Source organism: Nothoprocta perdicaria, unplaced genomic scaffold, assembly GCF_003342845.1.
Source record: "Nothoprocta perdicaria isolate Ctin4 unplaced genomic scaffold, notPer1 scaffold_143, whole genome shotgun sequence".
Classification (NCBI taxonomy): Eukaryota; Metazoa; Chordata; class Aves; order Tinamiformes; family Tinamidae; genus Nothoprocta; species Nothoprocta perdicaria.
In genome coordinates this window covers 1,781,838-1,800,840 of record NW_020454572.1, presented here as the reverse complement: position 1 = coordinate 1,800,840, position 19,003 = coordinate 1,781,838, and the positions used below count along the sequence as shown (strand labels likewise).

The 19,003-nt window shown below is 49.6% G+C and overlaps 2 protein-coding genes across 2 annotated transcripts in view; one reads left to right on the top strand and one right to left on the bottom strand.

Moving 5' to 3' along the window:
- The first annotated feature begins 191 nt into the window (after positions 1-191).
- Positions 192-10,817, top strand: FAM192A (family with sequence similarity 192 member A). Its single transcript, XM_026034373.1, has 7 exons — positions 192-235; positions 1,115-1,255; positions 1,444-1,542; positions 4,022-4,143; positions 7,652-7,785; positions 9,079-9,143; positions 10,238-10,817. Exons 2-7 carry the CDS (start codon positions 1,126-1,128, stop codon positions 10,453-10,455), a joined length of 768 nt encoding a protein of 255 aa, XP_025890158.1. The 5' UTR covers positions 192-235; positions 1,115-1,125; the 3' UTR covers positions 10,456-10,817.
- Positions 10,818-12,729: 1,912 nt separating this feature from the next.
- Positions 12,730-19,003, bottom strand: part of CPNE2 (copine 2) — a 43,550-nt gene continuing 37,276 nt past the window's right edge. Inside the window, exons 13-15 of the mRNA XM_026034372.1 lie at positions 17,701-17,834; positions 13,538-13,774; positions 12,730-13,303 (exon numbers count right to left, since the gene is read on the bottom strand). Coding sequence (XP_025890157.1) covers positions 13,196-13,303; positions 13,538-13,774; positions 17,701-17,834 — 479 coding nt within the window. The 3' untranslated portion in view covers positions 12,730-13,195. The remainder of the gene's footprint in view (positions 13,304-13,537; positions 13,775-17,700; positions 17,835-19,003) is intronic.

The window sequence follows — 19,003 nt, the reverse complement described above, 5'->3', positions numbered from 1 at the left end:
GACGTCGCCTGACAGCCAATCGGCGGCTCCTTCTCTCCCACTACCGTCGCCCGGCCTCCCGTAAGGGCGGCTAGGATTGGCTAGCGTGCGGAGAGCGGCGAGGGGGGTTCCTGTGGAAGTGCAGCCGCGATTGGCTGCGGCGGGCGGAAGGGGCGGGTGCCGCGGCGAGCGGAGCGGGGCGGAGGGGGTGCCATGGCGGCGCTGTAGGCTGCGCGTCCGGCCGTGACGGGCCGCGGTAACGAGCGGGGCCGCAGCCCGGGCGGGGCGGGGCGGGGCGGGGCGCTCGGCCGGGCGCCCCCGTGCCGCCTGGCAAACGACCAAAAGGGCCCCCAAAGGCGGCGGTTCCTGCGGCAGCCCGGAGCCGTAGGAGGCCGTAGCGGCCCTGGCCTGCCCCGCTGCGGCTGGGCTCGTGTCGAGGAAAGGGGGAGAAGCCGAGGACCGGGAAAAGAAAAACGAGCATTAATGAGTTAATTGTTGCGGCTGGCCTCCTGGTGGGAAGCCGAGGTTTGGACGGGGCCAAGCCAAACTGCTCCTTGGTGCCTGTATCGTCGTGGTACAGAGCGATTCGAAAGGCGGCGGGTGGCTGGGGAGGCACCTGGTGATTCCTGGAAGCGCTGAAAATAGGGAAACTTGTGCCAGTATTCACGGGATGGGCAGAAAAATATATAAAATGGAAGATGAGTCTCGTGCCCTTTCTTGAGGAGCAGAGGGGTATAGCCAAGGTAAATCCAAGCTGAGGGAAGGGCCATTGCATTGAAATGCGACTTTTAGAAAAGCATCCAGAGGCAGGCAGCTAAGAGGAAGGCATATTTTGGGAAGCAGTAAGGAGTATTAGGTGCTGCTATTAATCTTAACAGTTTTGCAGCCGTTGGGTATCTCAGTGAAGGCTCGCTGGTCTGGACAAATGAAATTATTCACACACACCCCCCCACACACTATAATGGCTAATTTTATTGGTGCAAAAGGTATTTTTGTGTGTCTTTAGACTGCAGTATGAGAATGTAACATCTGCTTTATATCTTGCCGTGCTCCTTGACGGGGTCTGCTTTTGAGGAAGGCTGGTAGTGATGGGGAAGTCAAGTGTCTGGTGCCTTTGCCGTTGTGTTTGTGACAGCCTGTGCCACGATGGATGGGGGCGACGGGAGCGCTGACCTCGTCATTAACAAGCGCTTTGTGTCCGAAGCGGAGCTAGAAGAGCGGCGCAAGAGGAGGCAGGAGGAATGGGAGAAGGTCCGGAAACCTGAAGATCCCGTAGGTATGGGATGCGTGGTAGTGATTTTAAGGACGAGAGCTGGGAATATTCACTCTCATGGAAAATGAAAGTGCAAGGGTAATAATACCCTGTGTCTTACGAGTTCAAAAAAACTGAAGGACTTGAGAAGTTTTGGTGACTTAGTATGTCTAACAAATGGTCTAATTTTCCGATTTCCTCCTATTTTTCAGAATGCCCCGAGGAGGCATATGACCCACGTTCGTTGTATGAAAGACTTCAGGAGCAGAGAGAAAAGAAACAGCAGGAGTTTGAGGAGCAATTTAAATTCAGTAAGCACCAGCAGTTGTTATTAAAACCAGCAAAAAAAAGATTTTTTTTTCCCCTGTAAATAATATATTATTCTGTACACCAGCACAGCTCTACACACATGGGAAACTTAAAAGTTAAACAGACAAAATCCTGATAACAAATAATGGAAAAATGGAATTGTGGCTTGGTTTCCTGACTCCTGAACTCATGCTGTAACACAAGCCCATCTTGTGTGAACCAGTAAAAAGGAATACTCTTCCAGACAGTGTTATATTTCCCATAATTAGTTGAGTGAATTACTTGAGGTCAAGATTAGCATTCAGATGAAGTAAATATATAGGAGTTTATTTTTCAAAAACTAAATACTTGGCTCGTGGAAATAGAATGAAAACATAATTTCTGTTTGGTTTTAAAGAAAAAGCCTTTTCCTCCCTATCAACTGTATTTGTGCTGCTGAGCGCAAAGATGATAATGAGAACCAGGAAAATCAACCCTTTTGGGAGAAAGGGAACTATTAGCTCTATCTAAAGAGAAGTGAGGCTGATGCTTCATTTTTTATGGGGGCTTCTGAATGATTTTGATTTTTTAGATGGAAGCCTCATCCTCACACCTTTGTTTGTTTGTTTCTAAGCCCTGGTTTGCCCAGCTGGATTTTGTCTAGAGTTTTCTTGTTGATGCTACACAACAGAACTATTTGTTTTCTTTAATTACGGCACAGAATTTGAGCTCTATTAAATACACTCCCTGATCCTGCAGAACTGTGATGCTGCAGATTTTTTTGGGTGTGTAGATACTTGCCTGCAGTCAAATTTCTTTGGGAGAAGATCGCTGTTGGGGGGCTTGTGAGCCCCCAGTTTATTAGTTTAGAGTTGAGCCAAATTTGGCCCTTTGTGACAACTTTTGTCCCTTCAATACTTTAATTTCCCTTAAAAACGTGCACTGCAGATATTTTGAAAAAGAGGGAATAAGCAACGGTCTGCTAATGGCCTTGGAGCTGAATATTTCTAATAACTCTCCAAATAAATTGCTTCCCTTCCCTAGCTGTATTAAATCTCTAGGATCTTTATTCTGTTTTAGGAAACCTGTAAACCAAGTACTGGAATGAGAAACATCCATGAGAAGGGGGTTGGGGAAATAAACCAAATACTGGTTTTAAGGCAAGCCTTACAGAATAGTGCTAATGAGAGGCCTGCTATTTGAAGAGCAAACACAGCGTTCTACAAAGTACTTGTTTCTTCTGAAGGGCCTTAGAGAGCTTCCCTACTAAAACTGTAGTCAGAATAACCTTTTCAGCTGCTGCTCTTAGGTTTCAGATCAGGCATGTGCACAATGAAATGAAGCACTGCTTTTGCTGTCTGTTGGAAGAGGTCCTCAGTGGTACAAGTTGCTGTTTGGACACATAGGAATGAGTTGTGCCTTTGGGCAGTTGAAAGATGAGGGTTCATGGTTTAAAAAGTAACCTTCTATATTTTCTTTCTTTTTTTTTTTTTTTTTTAAATCTCTTCCATCAAAGTATGATTACCTTTTGTTAAAGGGCTTGAAATCCTGATGTGGAATTAAACTCTAATCAAGGTTAAAGGTGGTTCAAATGTCTCAGGATGGCTGGAAATGGAAATACTAAGTCTTTTAAAGCAGCCTTTTTGTTACCTCTCTAAATTTATGATTTTGATTAAAAGGTGCTGAAAATTTGCAGAAAAAAAGTCACAGACTTTCTTACTGACCTAGCGGGTGCTCTCCTTGAAGCAAGAGAGCAGTATGTTTACAGGTTTAGAAATTTTGAAATTAAAACTTCTTCTAAATTTTTAAAATAGATAGTTTAAACACCAAATCTTTATTTTTTTCTGCTTTAAGAAAATGTGCTTCCTAATTTGAGGAAAGATTTATAGGGAGAGAAGTAATGTACTTTTTCCAACTGTGGTTAATTTAATAGTGCATTCTGAGTTGACGTATTTGACTCACCAAAACCAAAGCTGCCAGTAGATCATTCCTTTATATTATTATTCCTTGTTCTGTGTAACCTGTTCCAAAATTGCCATTCAGAAGTGGGGAAAAGCTGCTTGTGTGAAGACTTGTTTGACTTTCTGTTATTATATCAGCAAGCCTAGCATTACGTGACTTCCCCCTACAGATTTCTGCCTCGTTTTTCTTCTTGGTAACACTCCTGTGATCAGGCTGTGTTAGCACATGTGCCTGAGTGTTTAGGAGGCACTTGTAGAGAATTCCAGAAGCAACAGATCACTTTTCCTTTGTGGGGTTCACTTTGTACCCTTCACCTGGCTGCGCAGGTAAGGACTCTAATCCCTGCGTCCCCAGAGCTCGGGGCGAGTTGTCCCACCTCAGCAGTGTTAAGAATGTGCCATGTGAGCTGTGGATGGTTACCTGCAGGTTATGAGGTAGATGAAAAACACTGTAACTAATGCGAGATAAATACCTGCTCTCCCAATGGCTTTAGTTAATAAATACGCTTTCTTTGCCTTTTTTTTTTTTTTTTTTCCCCAGAAAATATGGTAAGAGGTTTAGATGAAGACGAGACAAATTTCCTTGATGAGGTTTCTCGGCAGCAGGAGCTAATAGAAAAGCAACGAAGAGAAGAGGAGCTGAAAGAGCTGAATGAATACAGAATATCCTTTGCACGGAGACGGCTGGCCATCGTATATAGGAGGTTAAGAGACGAGGCTGTGGTTTTATTCTGTAATTCAGTCTTTCTATAAAACACTGTAGAGAACATGTGCAGTGATAACCCTTTAAGGTTGTTGTAGTTTCAATCTCCCATGACAATGTTCCCCCAATATCTCCATTATTTTTTCTTTTCTCCCGATTGCTTTTTTTTTTTTTCTCATTGAGAGCATAAAATATCAAAGCTAAAAAGAGTAAGTGGATGTAAAGGAAAGATGGAAAGGAAACTTCTATTTTTTTCATCTCTTTATTCAAAGCCAAATATTATTGACTTGTTCTTAACTGCATATTGGATGTTTTTAAGGTACCTGCTTGTAATAGTGCTCGACTTGCTCTGTTATTCTTCTGAAAGTATTAGGTTTTCCTTGGTTGTAGCTGCAAGATGAGAAATTAAGAATAAGTGAACGAGCCGTGCAGATGTGACTTGCTTTGGGAAAGCYGGCACCGTCGGAGGCTTGACGGCTTTGGAGAAGGCTACAGTGTTCAGTCCTGCTAAGGACCAGGCAGTTACAATTTGCTGTTAAACGCCACTGTTAGTGAACATCTGGGGAGCAGTATAGGCAGCTTTTCCCTCCCATCTTTGCCAGGGAGGGGAGGTCGGGAATGATTTGGGGCCTGTGCKAAGCTGCATGTTGTGATGTAAGGGTCAGGAGAGGAGGTTTCCTGGGGTTCTGCAGAAGCCAGTGCTTCCTTTGCCTCTTTTTGAGACCTGAGRAAAACCTTCACTTTACATAATCATTGGACAAAATGCAAGTTCTCCGGGATGCTCTAGTAGAAATGAGAGCTTATGGACACAAGGAAGAACAAACRGCTCATATTTATGAGGTGACCAAAAGTAGTGAGCAAAAAAAGCTAAATAATGCTGATTAATGAATACATTACTATGTATTCGTTAATAATTCTCAGTGGAGAAGAGATATATTTTGCTTGTGTGTTCTGTGAAGAACGTCTAAGTTGTCTCCCCAGTTCAGCAGCCAACGGCTCGAGTCAGGTCGCACACGTGCAGGGTGAGCTGCGCCAGCCGGGAGGGAATATTCCGGATTAGCACGTCGTGCCCTGATCCCGGAGCTTCCTCGGCAGGAGCCTCCTCCCGACTTAGCGCCTCCAGCCTCGGCCTTTGCACCCTCTGCAGAATCCTCTGCTTTTGTGCGCAGGCGGGCTGTAAATTCCGCTGCAGGATGTGTTGTTGATGGCACGGGTAGCGGGAGCTGCTTCGGTCTGAGGTCRCCTCCTCTCACAGAAAGCTGGGAAGCTTTTACCCATTCTTTCTCATTCTGTCTTTTTTTGTCCTTCTTTTCTTTTTTTAAACATAACTTTGGAGACACTCTCTCAAAATGCAAAATCTGTGGGGTTTTTTGTAGTGTTAAGCCTTATCAGATGTTAACCGAAGGTTTATCACTGTAGTGACAAAATGAGCCAGCTGCTGTGTAAACCTTCTGCATTTAGTGGTGCTGCTCAAGAGCTCCAAACGAAAAAGAGGAAACTCGGTGGGTTTGATTATCTCGATCATTTGCAGGGATGTATGGAAGTTTGACTTCATATTGCGTGATTATTTTCTCTCCCTTCATCATTGTCTGATTGTGATTAAAGATCTCGCCGATTTTTTTTTTTTTTCTTTAAGCCAATTCCAGGAATAACTTCCCTTGGCTTAAATATTGTGCAAACATAGAAAGATCCTCTCTCCAAGAAACTTGAGCTTTCCTGTTAAAGAGCTTTTYATAGTGCAGTTGACACTTAAGATTGAGACCTTTATTTTAATATAATCTTACAAAAAGGAGACACGCTTTTGGTAGGGATAGTGTTACATTTGTTAGCAATTGCAGTACGTGCAGGTGAAAATCTTTTGAAGCTGGTAGTCGTTCCCGTTAGACGTGCTGTATCTCTGCTAGCTTAGGAGCGTTAGAAGCATCTTGCATAAAAGTAAAAAGCCCATAATTTGGTATCTTTTAAAAGAAAGGGCTTTGCTACTTCGGCAASGCTTTCGTGGTGCAATATTAAGAGGTGACAGAGCAGTGAACACCAAGTGCGAAGAGACAAGTACTGTGGTGTGTAAAAATGCGGGGCAGCAGGAAGCTCTTTGGACGTAAAAAGAGCTTTCAAATTACTCCTGTTAGCCACAGGATGGCACTCCCGTCTCGTCTGACAACTGAACAGGCTGCTTTTGGGTGCTGAGAGCTTTGGTTGAGGAAGGGTTGCATTTGGGTGATTGAGGCATCTTTAGGAAAGATCAAATTAGGAGTGACGTCTGCATGCCCCCAGCTTTAAAGGGATCCGAGACTTGGAGTGTGCTGTTTCGAAGCAAGCTGAGAGCTTTTTTTAATAGCTCAGGGGAAAAGACAACCAAACCTCTGCCACTTCAAACATGCGGCCCGTCAGTATGAAATCCACTGGGTCTCGTAGCTACATGTAACAAATGGCCTACATGGAAAACTCGGGTATCAGCTGGTCAGTAGAATTGTAATCAAAGAAGACACCAATAAAAAACAGATTTAAGGTTCTAAACAAAATCCTTTTAAGTTAGGCTATTTTTTTTGGAACTGTGTGCAGTTATAAAGCTCCTGCGAGGCCTCTGTGGCTCCACTGCTGCCTCATTAACAAGCATGGTCTTTGAAAGGCCTCATTTTTATGAGGTGCAGCTGAATATCAAGCGTTAGGGACAGGACTAGATAAGGCCATAGGAGGAGATATGTGTAGTGTGCTTGCAGATTGAGTGGGCCTTAAGAAGGGACAAAGCTCCTTGTCATCCAATCTGAAAGTCCTCAACTTTACCATTTCACTATGTGATTCATCTGCACCCCAACTTTATAACCCTGTTTTAAGCTACTTGCTATTGTTTTTCCTGTGTGTTCATAGTCTTTGGGTGGATGTTGGACCTYGTAGACCTTTAATCGGATTTGCCTCTTTCCTTTTGGATTTAGTGTTCAAACTGGCTGTGAAAGAGCAGTCTGCTTCACTAATACCCTTGTGGCCTTTGCAAAGAAATGAGCTGAAAAAAAAAGTTAGTTTGGTACATCCCGATACCGAAAGCTGGACAGCTTTGCTTTGGCAGTGCAGGGAAGTACTGGGTTGTCCAGGGCAATTTTTGCGAAGTTCCACCTTTTTGCATCTGTGAGCTTAAATTAAATGCAGGAGGCTGCCCGTGTTTATGGGTGCTGGATGTGCGGTGCGTTTGCCCTTTCCTCCTTCCAAGATGCAGCTCCTATTCCCTTTCCTCCTTCCAAGATGCAGCTCCTATTCAGAGCAAGCTGCTACCTGCTGCCTGGAGCTGGTTCATGAACAGCTCGTAAGTGAAAAGTGCGCAGGCTCTTCTGACCAAAGTTGCCAGCTAAACGTCATTACAATAAATTTCTTTCCACGTAGTATGTGAATGAGCAGCAGGCTGGCTAATTATATCAAAGAGGAAGTATCTTTTCTTTCTCTTCTTTTCTTATTGATCCTTAACCCTTAATTCACAGCACTCTCACCAAAGTGGGAGTCAGCGCGGACCCAAAGAAGGAAACTGAGAAGAAATTGCCCATGAAGTCAGTGGAAAACAAGAACAAATTCTCTCAGGCAAAGCTGTTGGCAGGAGCTGTGAAACACAGAAGGTTCGTTTCACACCTCTATAAATTCATGAGGAATGCAACCTAGTTAACAGTGTAAAGGGAGGCAGGCCAAAACTGCCTCCAGAGAGTGAGGTGCAAACCTTAACTCTAAAGAAAAAAGGGGGAAGGTATCAGAAAAGACCAGTCGTGTTTCTATAGGCTCTTGCAAACTGTGGGCAAAACATGAGGCAATTCAAAGAGATAAGCATGTGTAAAGCAAGCGAGTAGACTTCTGCAAACAAGATCTGCCAAGCTTGTGTGGCCTTGCTTGGCGATGCAGGGCAAAATGTTACACATCTCTATTTGAAAAAATGTCAGTGTCGCCTCACTCGTGTAACTTGATTCGTATCTGCATAATCTGTCAGTTTATCTGTGTCAAAAACTGATGCTTTGAACTGTTGCTGGGGGCAGCATGCAGAAGAGGTAGGTCATGAGAAAAGAACTGAAGGCAGTGAGCAGGCTCTCCTTGTTTCTTGCTGGTTTGCACTGGTACATCACCCTTTTTATCCCGGGGAGGTAGTAGTTGGCATCGTGGCCTGTTTGCTCTTTGGCTTTGACCTGCAAAGAGATGATGGAGAAATTAAGTATCTGAGGCCAGATTTGTTTCCCATAGGCTGGTCATCTGGTAATTCAGATGACAACTGTCATTCCAAAATTAAGTTAGTATTTTTGAATCTTTCCCAGACAGAGATGYGCTTTAGTTTCCAGTACACCCATGTCTATGCTGAAATAGGCTCTTCCAATACCTAGCGTGGGGTTTTGGATAGCTGGCTGTTTGTTTTTTGTTTGTTTTAGGGAAGAGGAGAAAACCCTTTGACTGATAACATGCAGCCAAAATGGTTTMTTTTCCTCTTTAACTATTGGTACTTGAGCCAGGAGGATGTCGAGAAGGAGCTGGCATTCGTGGCACATCTGAAGCCTGCAGATGGCAGCTCTTTGAGGAGAGCGTTTTAAAGCTGATGTGCCAAGGCCATCACAGACTTTCTTTGCAGTCCTCTATTTCTGCAGTGCTGTCGTCCTACTGCCAACCGGCCAAGGTCGAGTGTAGCACAAGTTCAACATCTGCTCTTTGGATTCCCTTGTTTGCCTGTAACTGACCTCTGCTCCCTGCACAGAATAACCTTTCCTCTTTCCTCCTTTTCTGTGTTAGGTCAGAGGCAGCTAGTTAGGRATGGTGAGGGTTTTCAGGGGCTTCTGCTCAAATTCTCTGTAGCAGTAGAGGCAAAAACGTGCCAGTAACTTCACAGTTGTCAGGAGGCTGCCTCGGGAACTAGGCAATGCCTTGTTTGTTCACAGTTCGGACGGTGGGAACAGCGTGAAGAGGCTGAAACTAGACTCTGAGCACGACGAGAAGAGTCAAGGTAGGTCCCGACTGTGGCATTTGGGAAGCTGATTGCCTCTTACCTATTTGCTAATTTAATTACCAGTGTTAATCTGATGGGGGGGGTTGCTTTTGGCCTCTCCCTCGATGTGCAAGGCAGCCCGGGCTGTGGATCTCGTATGGTCATCTCTTAAAGCACTGCAAATAGTGCCTGGAGGCGCTGGCAGAGGTTGCAGCCGTCGCAGAACACAGGGCTGGAAGGAAGCTCTGTGGGTCACGGCTGTCCCCTGCCTAAACCATTCCGGGGAGGTGCTTGTCCAAGCTGCTCTTAATCCCCCTCACTCAAACTGTGCACCCTCCTTGGGCAGTTCATCTTAGTGCTCAACAGACGTGACCCTGAAGYGTTTTACCAGATGACCTCCTTAGCCACGTTTCAAGCCTAACGCAGCTTGTCCGTGCCGCAGGAGGCGAGGAGCGTGGAGCATTCCCTGCCTCTTCCCCGGATTGCCCCCTGCACACCTGCCCTCCCGGCAGCTTGTACGTGCGCCGGTAACYGCTCCGGCTGCGCGGTGACCTTGTCCATCACCAAATCCGTTTCTTTCAGGAAATCACAGGCAATTGCAAGAAAAAAAAATGAGTTGTGCTGCTCAGCTGTCATGGCTGCAGCTGACTTGCTGTCAAGATACCCTGACATAAATAGGCTGAGCCGTAATTGTGTAACGACAACCCAAGGCGCTTCCTGAAACTCCTTCTGTTCATTTAACTTCCAGTACACTGGAAAAAAATTAATTAGCCGTGGAAGATGGGAGGCATTGACTGGCGGAGCAGCAGAATGCAACTTTTCCCCCAACTATGCTGCTACGTGGCAAAAATGCTCAATTACACAGAGCCCAGCTATTTATTCCTATGGGGTGGGCTTGGTAGTTGACAAGCATCAAGCCAGCACCGAGCTGGATTTGAACTAGCGATGGGAAAACAGCACTTGAGGTATGGAGTCCCTCCTGTCGGAGGGGTTCAGGGTGGGTGGCACGAAGGTGCCTTAGGCCTTGGTTAAAGCCGGCGTTGGTGCCGAGCGGGCGAGTGCTGCGACGCCCTGTCCCGCGCTCCGGCTCTCACCCCGTGTCTCCCTTTCAGAGAAGACGCCCGGCGTCGCCCTGGGGAGCGGYGCGGTGGGAGGCTCCGCGGTGCACTGTCCCTCGGCCGCCGTGTGCATAGGGATCCTGCCCGGCCTGGGCGCCTACTCGGGAAGCAGCGACTCCGAGTCCAGCTCGGACAGCGAGGGCACCATCAACTCCACCGGGAAGATCGTCTCCTCCGTCTTCCGTAGCAACAGTTTCTTTGATGGTCAATAGCAAAACCCCTCCGTGTGTAATGTAGTGCAGAGTCTCTTCCAGGGCCCTGGTGGATGCTTGATGCATCCTTTGCCCCAAATGTGATTTTCCCAGCTAACCTTTCAGTTTAAGCCTTGGTACCCTCAGATTCTTCTAAAACAACCCATCCAATCCCCACCTTTCTCTTTCTTTTTCTTGTTCTTTTTCTTTGTTTTTCGTCTTCCCTCTCAACTTTGCAGTTCTGGGGTGTGTACCGAGCCCGAGGGGAAGGTTGCCACCCCAAAGCAGAGGGCACATCTACCAACGTAATCAAGGTCTGGCGATAGGGAAGGGAAGGCCTTATCTTTTAAATTTCTTAAGGAAAGGAAAAACAAAAATCCTGGTGATCTAAGAAGTTTATACAAGACTAGCAGGCGAAAAAATACTCACTTGAAGCACTGAAGTCTTGTAGAAACAGCCATGTGTTCTGTTTTAAAATGTCATTTTTATTCTGTATTTGTGAAAGGGGGGGCAGAATAAAAATCAAGCAGATGGTGAAGTGTAGATTGCCATGACACTGTAAAGAAGTTTTAGTGTTACATGATTAAAGACATTCTGAGTGCATGTCTTCCCCGTGCCTCTGCCATTCATAACTGTTCCTTTTTCATTGAGCAATTCCTGTAGCCGCCAGCCCTTGCCCGAGCTGCCACGCGAGGGACGTGCAGCCGCGGAGAGGCGACGCTCCACTCCGCGCCGCAGGGTTTGGAGAAACAGGAGCCAACTGCTCTCCTAAATAAAAACCAAACTATTGCTCCTCCAGCCAGCGCTTGGATGATCATTCAGCTTCCCTATGAGAGCATCCTGAACAATGTGAAGCCACAGCAGGTGGGATCTCCCAACCTTTTTTAGGGTGCACGCGCACACGAGAAGCCTTTGCAATAAGAGGGTGGACRGCTATTGATGTTTTATTGCTATTTAAGAAGCTTTAACTGGGAGTGTGGATGAGGGATCCAGCCCTGAGCATCAAGCAAGCTGTGAGTGCTGAGGCTCCCCTCTTCTCATCGCTGCACCCAAGCAGTGYCCCGTTGGGAGGCTGGAACAGCTAGACTGACTGCTCAGAGGTGGGAATTTCTTTCCCACAGCCTCCCACGTGGCAGCCCTGCTCCACTCACTGGCCTCACAAGTGTCTGAGCTGCTGAGAAAATGGGTGGGAGGGGAGAAGCTGATGTGTATGAGCCAAGGTGATACCAAAYGTGACACTGAGCAACGGGGAAGGCAGCAGCTGCACGAGAGGGGCAGGGGTGAGAGCCAAGGGCCTGGAGCAGGATTCCTGCCTTCGCTCAAGGGCTGAGCTTTTCCAGAAGGCACAAGGAGACTGCTGATTACGTTGAAGGATCCTCAAGTGGGCAGCAGGAATACAGGCCTCCAAGGGTGATGCTTTGCACAGCCTCTCCCGTCCTCCACCATCCCAATCAAGCAAAGGGCTGGATTCGAGTGCTGGGAGGTTTTTTGCAGCCCATTTTGCGCCAACGTTGTGATGGTCTTCAAGACAACACGGGAGGCCAGAAGGGAGGTCCTGCTGGCTCCGCTAAAACCTGTAGGGCCAGAAGGAGGCGTAACTCGGTCAAAGCTGGTGTGGGAGACCCCTCTTTCCTGTTGTTCCCAGAAGAAAGGCCYTAGGGGAGCTGGAAGCTGTTACAGAGCCTACTTAAGCAGTGCCTGGGACTGGGAATGCATGTTGCCACTGTCACTTTTCTGATCCCATGTTCAAAAACAGGCCGGGGAATGGCACTTAATTACCCAGGTGCTGCCGTGGCCAAGCTCCTGCCAGCCAGGTTGGGGTCTATCAGCTTGGGATGATTTCTAAGGATGAAGCTGCAAGGACCTGGCCCAGGTCCCTCCTGAGGTTGCTGCAGCTGGACACGCAGCTTTCCTGCCCACATCCCAAAGAGCTGCAGCCCTGGCACTTGGCTCAGCTGCCCTGTGCCCACAGAACRTCCCCCCTCGCAGTAACCTGCCCCTCTGCAGCTTTGTTGTGCTTTATTTTTCCCTCCACACTGAAGAAAGACCTTCTGAGGCACCTGCAGGTGAGAGGAAGCAGTTAGAGCCCTGAGCTCCTCTTCAAAGAGCCTCAAAGCCCCAGGAAGCAGCACTGTCACCCCTGTCACTGCCCCAAAGGGTCTGCTTTTAGGCCACCCTCACCCTGGCATTGGGCTTCCCTGTGCTGGAGATGATCCCGTGCTCTTGTCCCAGCTCCATGTCTGAACGCCCATAAGATACTCTGAGATTTTTCACAACAGGAGAGGACAACCTGGCTTTAAATGTCCCAGTTTCTTTATTAACCTGAGTATAACAAATATAACAAGTACACAGTATAAAAATGAACATAGAGCATGACAGAGGTACAACACAGATACGGGACCTTTACAGGACCTGTTCAATGAATGATGAGAAGAAGATATTAAGTGCTCCATTGTTTARGGGGGAAAAAAGCAAGTTTTGATTGTAAAAACTGTGTCCCGTTCCACTAAAATTGTACAAAGTACATTCAATACTGAAAAGTGACTCAACGGAGCAGGCCCGGGGCATGGTCATCTCAGCCCAGGACTGTACAAAAGAACCAAATCCAGGTGCTTGTCTGGGATGCATTTTAAGACCGTAACAATTAAGTACAAAGTGTGTGTGTGTCGGGGCAGGGCGTTCTCCTCCTCAGAGCACGTGGCCCACGCGCTTCCAGCACAGACCGGCAGGCTGGGCGACATGCAGGCGGCGCGGCGCGGCCCTACGCGGGCGCCGAGTTGATGGGCGGCAGGTTCTGGTGCTTGAAGTACTGCACGACTTGCTGGGGCAGCTCTGCCAGCACCGCCTTGGCCAGCGTTTCCTTGGGGGCCTGCAAGAGACACGCGCGTGAGGACGGGCCGGCGCCCCGCAGCTCGGCCACCCCGCGCAGAAGGCCACCGCAAGGGGCCTGTGGGAGAGGACGAGCCGGGCGAGCGGCTCGTGGCCAACKCTCTCCCCGCTCCAAACGTCCGTGTTCACTTGACACCCCCTCGAGACGTCACTGGGAGACACTGTGGACAGCGCCTGGCCCCTCGTGACGCTGCGGATGCCACCGCGCACTCACGTTGCGGAAGTCCCTGAAGGGCACGAACTGCACGATGTCGCGGGCGGCCTCCTCGCCGGTGTGCGAGCGCAGCACGCGGCTGTCCCCATCGAGGAACTCCATGGCGGCGAAGTCGGCGTTGCCCACGCCCACGATGATGATGGACATGGGCAGCTTGGACGCCTGCACCACGGCGTGTCTCGTCTCGTCCATGTCGCTGATGACCCCGTCTGTGATGATGAGGAGGATGAAGTATTGCTGTGGAAGAAGCAAAGGAGACCTATAACACCTACTGGCTTCCCAAGGCGGGATGAAAGTTCATCGGGGACCTGAAATCCTTCCCATAGAAGGGTTGAGGTTGGAAGGGGACCTCTGGAGAAYATCCAGTCCAAGCACAAGCAGGAGCACATCCAGGTGGAGCTTGAAAGTCTCCAGAGGAAACTCTGCAACTCCTCTGAGCAGCCAGAGGTTCTTCCTGCTGTTTCCAGGAGTGGACACAATGCACCACCCCACACACACACTGGCGCTGCTGCCAGATGCTCCTGCATTTCCCAGAGCTTTGAGACAGGCTACTGGGCACCACCGAGGGCCCTGGGAGGAAGCCACCTGGCTCCTCTTCACCGCCAGGSACCTATCATGCTGCCAGGCGCTCTGTGCACACTCTGTGCATGGTGCTGGTGTCCCCCTCGCCTCTGAACCCGGGAAAAGGGCTCAGGACGGCGCTGGGACCAGCAGCAGCTCTGCCGGGCTCAGCTCAGGACAGCGGTGACACCAGAGGCCACCAGAAAGGACCGTCTCCTCCTCCAGCTCCTCCGCTGCAGGCGAGCGCAGCACTTCAATTTGGGTGCATTAGGCATCTCCTGTGTGCTGGCAAAAGGATGACAAATCAGCACTTAAGAGCATTAAAGCTCTTTCTTTGTTTCTCCTCTAATTCTTTCCATTCCCCATCAAAACCACTGCGTCAGAAATCCTAGGAGCAACACAACAAGGCAGGCAGCCCAAAGCCCATTTTCTTGCCTTATTTTCTCTCTCCAGCCCACATCTTGTCTTCTGAAATCTTCCCTAAGTGTTTTCTCCCTTCCTTCTCCACTCCTTGGTGCGAAACCCCAAGCACAGCTCGGGCTCCTTCACATTTACACGAGTCACGAGGCTTCCTGAGGACGTGAAGGATCTCGGCTGGCACGTATGGAGCACGGCAGGGATACARCCCCGAGTCTCACTCCTTCCAAGCACAGCGCTTGAATTGCCAAGTGAAACCCCTCCGAGTGACCGGGGCCACCGCTCACACCGGCCAGTGGCCGTTGTCTCAGGGCTCTCATTAAAGGCGAAGTTGCTGCGGGTGCACCCGCTCCTGGTGCCCATGGGCTCATGGTGGCAAAGCTCCGCGCAGGGCGTGGGGCTGGACCTGCCCTCTGCCCCGGCCAAGCGGCTCCTACGCCTGATGGCACCGACAAGCTGGGTTTGGCCACAGAGCCTTGAATTCACATGGAAAAACAAGAGACAAAAGAAGAGCCGAGAGCCATTGTTTGGGACAGCTGGAGACACTGGGGCTGAGAACCGGGATGATTATCCCGGAAAACAGGAAGGGCGGAGCTGGGTTTTAAGGGGAAAAAGCCTGGGAGCAGCGCTGCGTCACTGCCACGGGTCACCAGTGTCAACCAAGGCAAGCCCAGATGCGCCGGGGCAGCCTGGCTCCGAGCTCCCACAAGAGATCCTATCTGGGCTGCTGTAAGAAGCTCTTCGAGTCCTGCGCCCACAGCAGCCCCTCCTATGCTCTTAAGATGTTCGACCCACCACAGAGGAGGCGTCTCCATCACCAGTGGCATGGCTGGACTCATGGCTGCAGCTCCCCAGTGCTTCCTGGCGTGTAGATCCACACAGGACCATGTGCATCCACCAGCCAAATGGGTTCTTTCAACCACGGCTTTCTCCTCTTAYTCCAACATCGCTCCCCCTGCAACGTGCTGGCACTGCCAGGCTCTCACACCAGTCTGCTGCAATGGGGCGCAGCTGGAGGGGCCTCTGTGCTAACGAGCTGCTCTCTGACATATGGATGGAAACAGGCGGATGGACAAATCAACTGCGGCTTCAAGGGCTGCTGAATGGCTGGAAGTGGTCACTCGGGAACCCCAATTCTGGCTCTAAAACCCGCTGGTTGTCCAAGCAGCGTGAAAACTCACTAGAAAATAGAGCTCTCCAATGGCTTTCAGATGTTTATATGCCAGGAGCAACACCAAAAGGATCTTCTCCAAGGAAAAGGCCCAAGTTCAGTCATCAGCCACATCCCAGACGTTACGCGGGAGGCCACTGCACGCCCCAGGCACGCGTTACAAGAGGCCTGTACTGCTTGGGGCAATTTTCTTGCTAAGCAAACAAATGGGGTTGCTTTCTCATTTTTTTCAAGGCTGGAAGGATGCCATCAAGCCCCTCTATGAGGGTCTCTTCAGAGTTCTTCATTGAGAAGGTGCTTTACCCAAGACAATCATCCTCCAATTGCTTGTTGTGCATTGAAGTGAAGCTTAGAAACACTCAGAGAGCCTCCTTCTCAAGTTTCTCAAGTTTCCCACTCTTATTACAGCAGGACTGTCACCATCCGAGTTCCCTCCTGGCCCCCAGGACAGCCCAGTTAATGCTGCACCAAACAGAGGCAGGAGACTGTTTTGAAAGCCAATGGATTGTGCTCACCAGAACTATCACTTCCTCCTTTAGCTTGTCTGATATCAAGTCATCTTCTGAGATATTTCACAGGTTTTGCCCATAAAAATTACGGAGATTTGATCAACTTCTTCCTTTTGTTAACCATTCATAACTTCATGTATCTCTACTGTTGGGCCCTGGTTTACCTCGCCTCATACGTTCCATCACTCTGAACATGGTCAACTTGGTCAACTCTCTCACGGCCATTTCCAGGGCTCCTCGATCCTTTCTGAGGTGATGGGACCAGAATTGTATATGGTACTCAAGACATTTGGACGAATTCAAGGGACACCCTTGAGGCACGGCRTGGCATTTCCTGCCCTGGTCTCCGTTCGCCCTCCAGTGATTTGTGATTTTCAATAGCTGCAGTTCTGTTGACTGTTGTGAAGATTTTGTTTTTTTCTCCCAAGAAGCATTTGCAACGACTCTGCATTCTCCAGCTAAAGTGATGACAGCTAATCCAGAGCCCATGGCTGGGCTTTACAGACAGGGTGAGTTCTAACCCTCTGCCAAGTGCTTCACATACATCAACATGGGGCAAAGGAACAGCAGATGCGTGATGGCCACGAGGGATGAGGAGCTCTTCCCTCAATTGTTTGCGGGCAGCTTTAATCTCAGCTCTCTTAAAATAGATGGGTGTCATTGGCCAACTTTTGCCTGCTGAGCCTTTTGCATAGCTGGGAAAGGAAGTTGATCATCAAGGCTGCAGCCACCAGCAGACTTCACACAGACAAAATCATCTGCCGTGCTGTTGGCTCTTCCTCCCACCTGGCAACTTGCTGGTTTTTGCTAAATCCAAAGCAGGCGCTTTCTCCTACAGGGCCGAGCTGTCTGTGTACCGGGTGGCCCGCACTGTCATTGCTACCTGAGCGGCTTTGGAACGCCACAGAAAYGATGCCGGTCCCTTTGCTTCCCCTGCCCCGCGGGACGGGAGCCTCAGGGGACGCTGCTGGTGGAAGGACCCTGCTGCCAGAGCCTAGGCCTTGCCTGTCGAACTCCTGGGACACCATCGTGCTGTCAAACCTGAAGAAAACTGAGACACCAGGGGTATACTCTGAGGCTGGAGTGGCGTCACACTTTTGGAGCTGGAGCCTGCGAGACATTGCTGACTTTTAAGGCAAGTTCCTGCTCATGTCAATCAGGAGACCCAAGTGCCCAGGGCCCACAGGCCAAGCATCCTCGTGTGCTGCCCTGCCTCGGTCTCAGCCTTGCCTCCGGTGGAGGCGCCAACAACCCCACCAGCCCCGCATCGTCCTGAGGCACCCCCAGAGTCCCAACGTGGCACCAGATATGGGCCCCTTCGTGAYGACTGCCCAGACCAACCGCAGCCTCCTCCCGCCCGGGGCTTGCATCCTTGTCTCTCCTGAGGGAAGGCGAGGGAGCAGAGCCCCCCATGAAGATCTAACCACCCGGTAACGCCGGCAACGTCTCGCTCTGCCCGGCTCGGCCGAGCCGCGACAGGGACGCCGCGGAACGGCCGCACTTACGGTCGCGAACTCCTGCTGGGTTGCCTGGGCGGCGAACCGGGCCACGTGGTTGACGATGGGCGAGAAGTTTGTGGGTCCGTAGAAGCGGATATGGGGCAGGCAGGCGGAGTACGCTTGGACAATGCCCTCAACACCTTCAGGGAAACCAGAGAGGCCAAGCGTTACAACAGGCAGCATCCCAGCCAGCCGCAAGTACAAGACCATGTTGCAAACACCATCCGCCTCATGGCCTGAAGTTACAAAACATATTTTTCCCCAAATTCTTCCAGCTCAAGTTTCACACAGCAGCACTCAAATATCACTTTGCAGCAGCTTCTCAGACCTTCTCAGTAAGAGAAGCCTCCTGGCTCTCGCTCTCAAAAGAAAGTTTTCCTTGTGTTTCTGCAAAAAGCTCCAGACCAAGAAGAGCAAGAAGAAAAGCACTTGGATCTCCGAGTGCAACCAAAAGCCAGACAGACCCAGAGCAGATGAAGCAGCAGAGAGAACCAGAAACAAAGGTGGTGTTTGGAAAGCCCTGCCCTGACCTGCAAGGCCCCAGACCCTCTGCGTCTGTCACACCACAAACCTGTCCAAAAGGTGTTTCTGCCAGCTGGTTGGCCAGGACTATCCTTCCCAGCTCACGCGTGGCAGGAAAACAAGCCAAGCCTAACACAGSTCGGCTCTGAACTCTTTCCCAGTTAGAGGATCAGAACTAATCTCTTAAAATGCATGGTTTGCGGCTGCACCAGTGCTGCSAGCCGTTTCTAAGATGCTTCTGCTCTTGCATCAAACTGCCAACATTCACCATGGGGCTTGTTTAACCCTGAAGTTTCCCCTTATTAGGGGAACCGCAGTTAAATCTGAGAGCTACTTAAATCCCGTGGCCTCCTTGTGCCCCTTAAAGACACCAAGGAAACAAAGGGGACGTTACCCTCAGCGTCCAAGGGGTCTGCACTACCTTGAGGGCCAACTGAGATTCTGCTTTGCAGCCTCTCCCACTGCCCTTCTTTCCCCTGGGYTATGAGGTGGCCAATTTCCAGGTGGTAAATGACCACGCCAGAGCACTGATGTGAGGTTTATCCATCACTTGGATGCAAGGAGCATCCCAGCCGGATTTTACAGGGTAGGACCTTACAGGGGTCCTGCCTGCACAAAATCCCTGGGTGCTATCAAGCCAAATCACTTCTCCCCTCTGTGCCTCAGTTTCCTGGACTTGAAAAGGAAACGTGGGGCAAAGAGCTAATCTTTACAAACCACGTGTGTGTAACTCATGAACTATTAAGCCCACAATTAACCAGCTGATAATCCTCGGACAGACTGGACG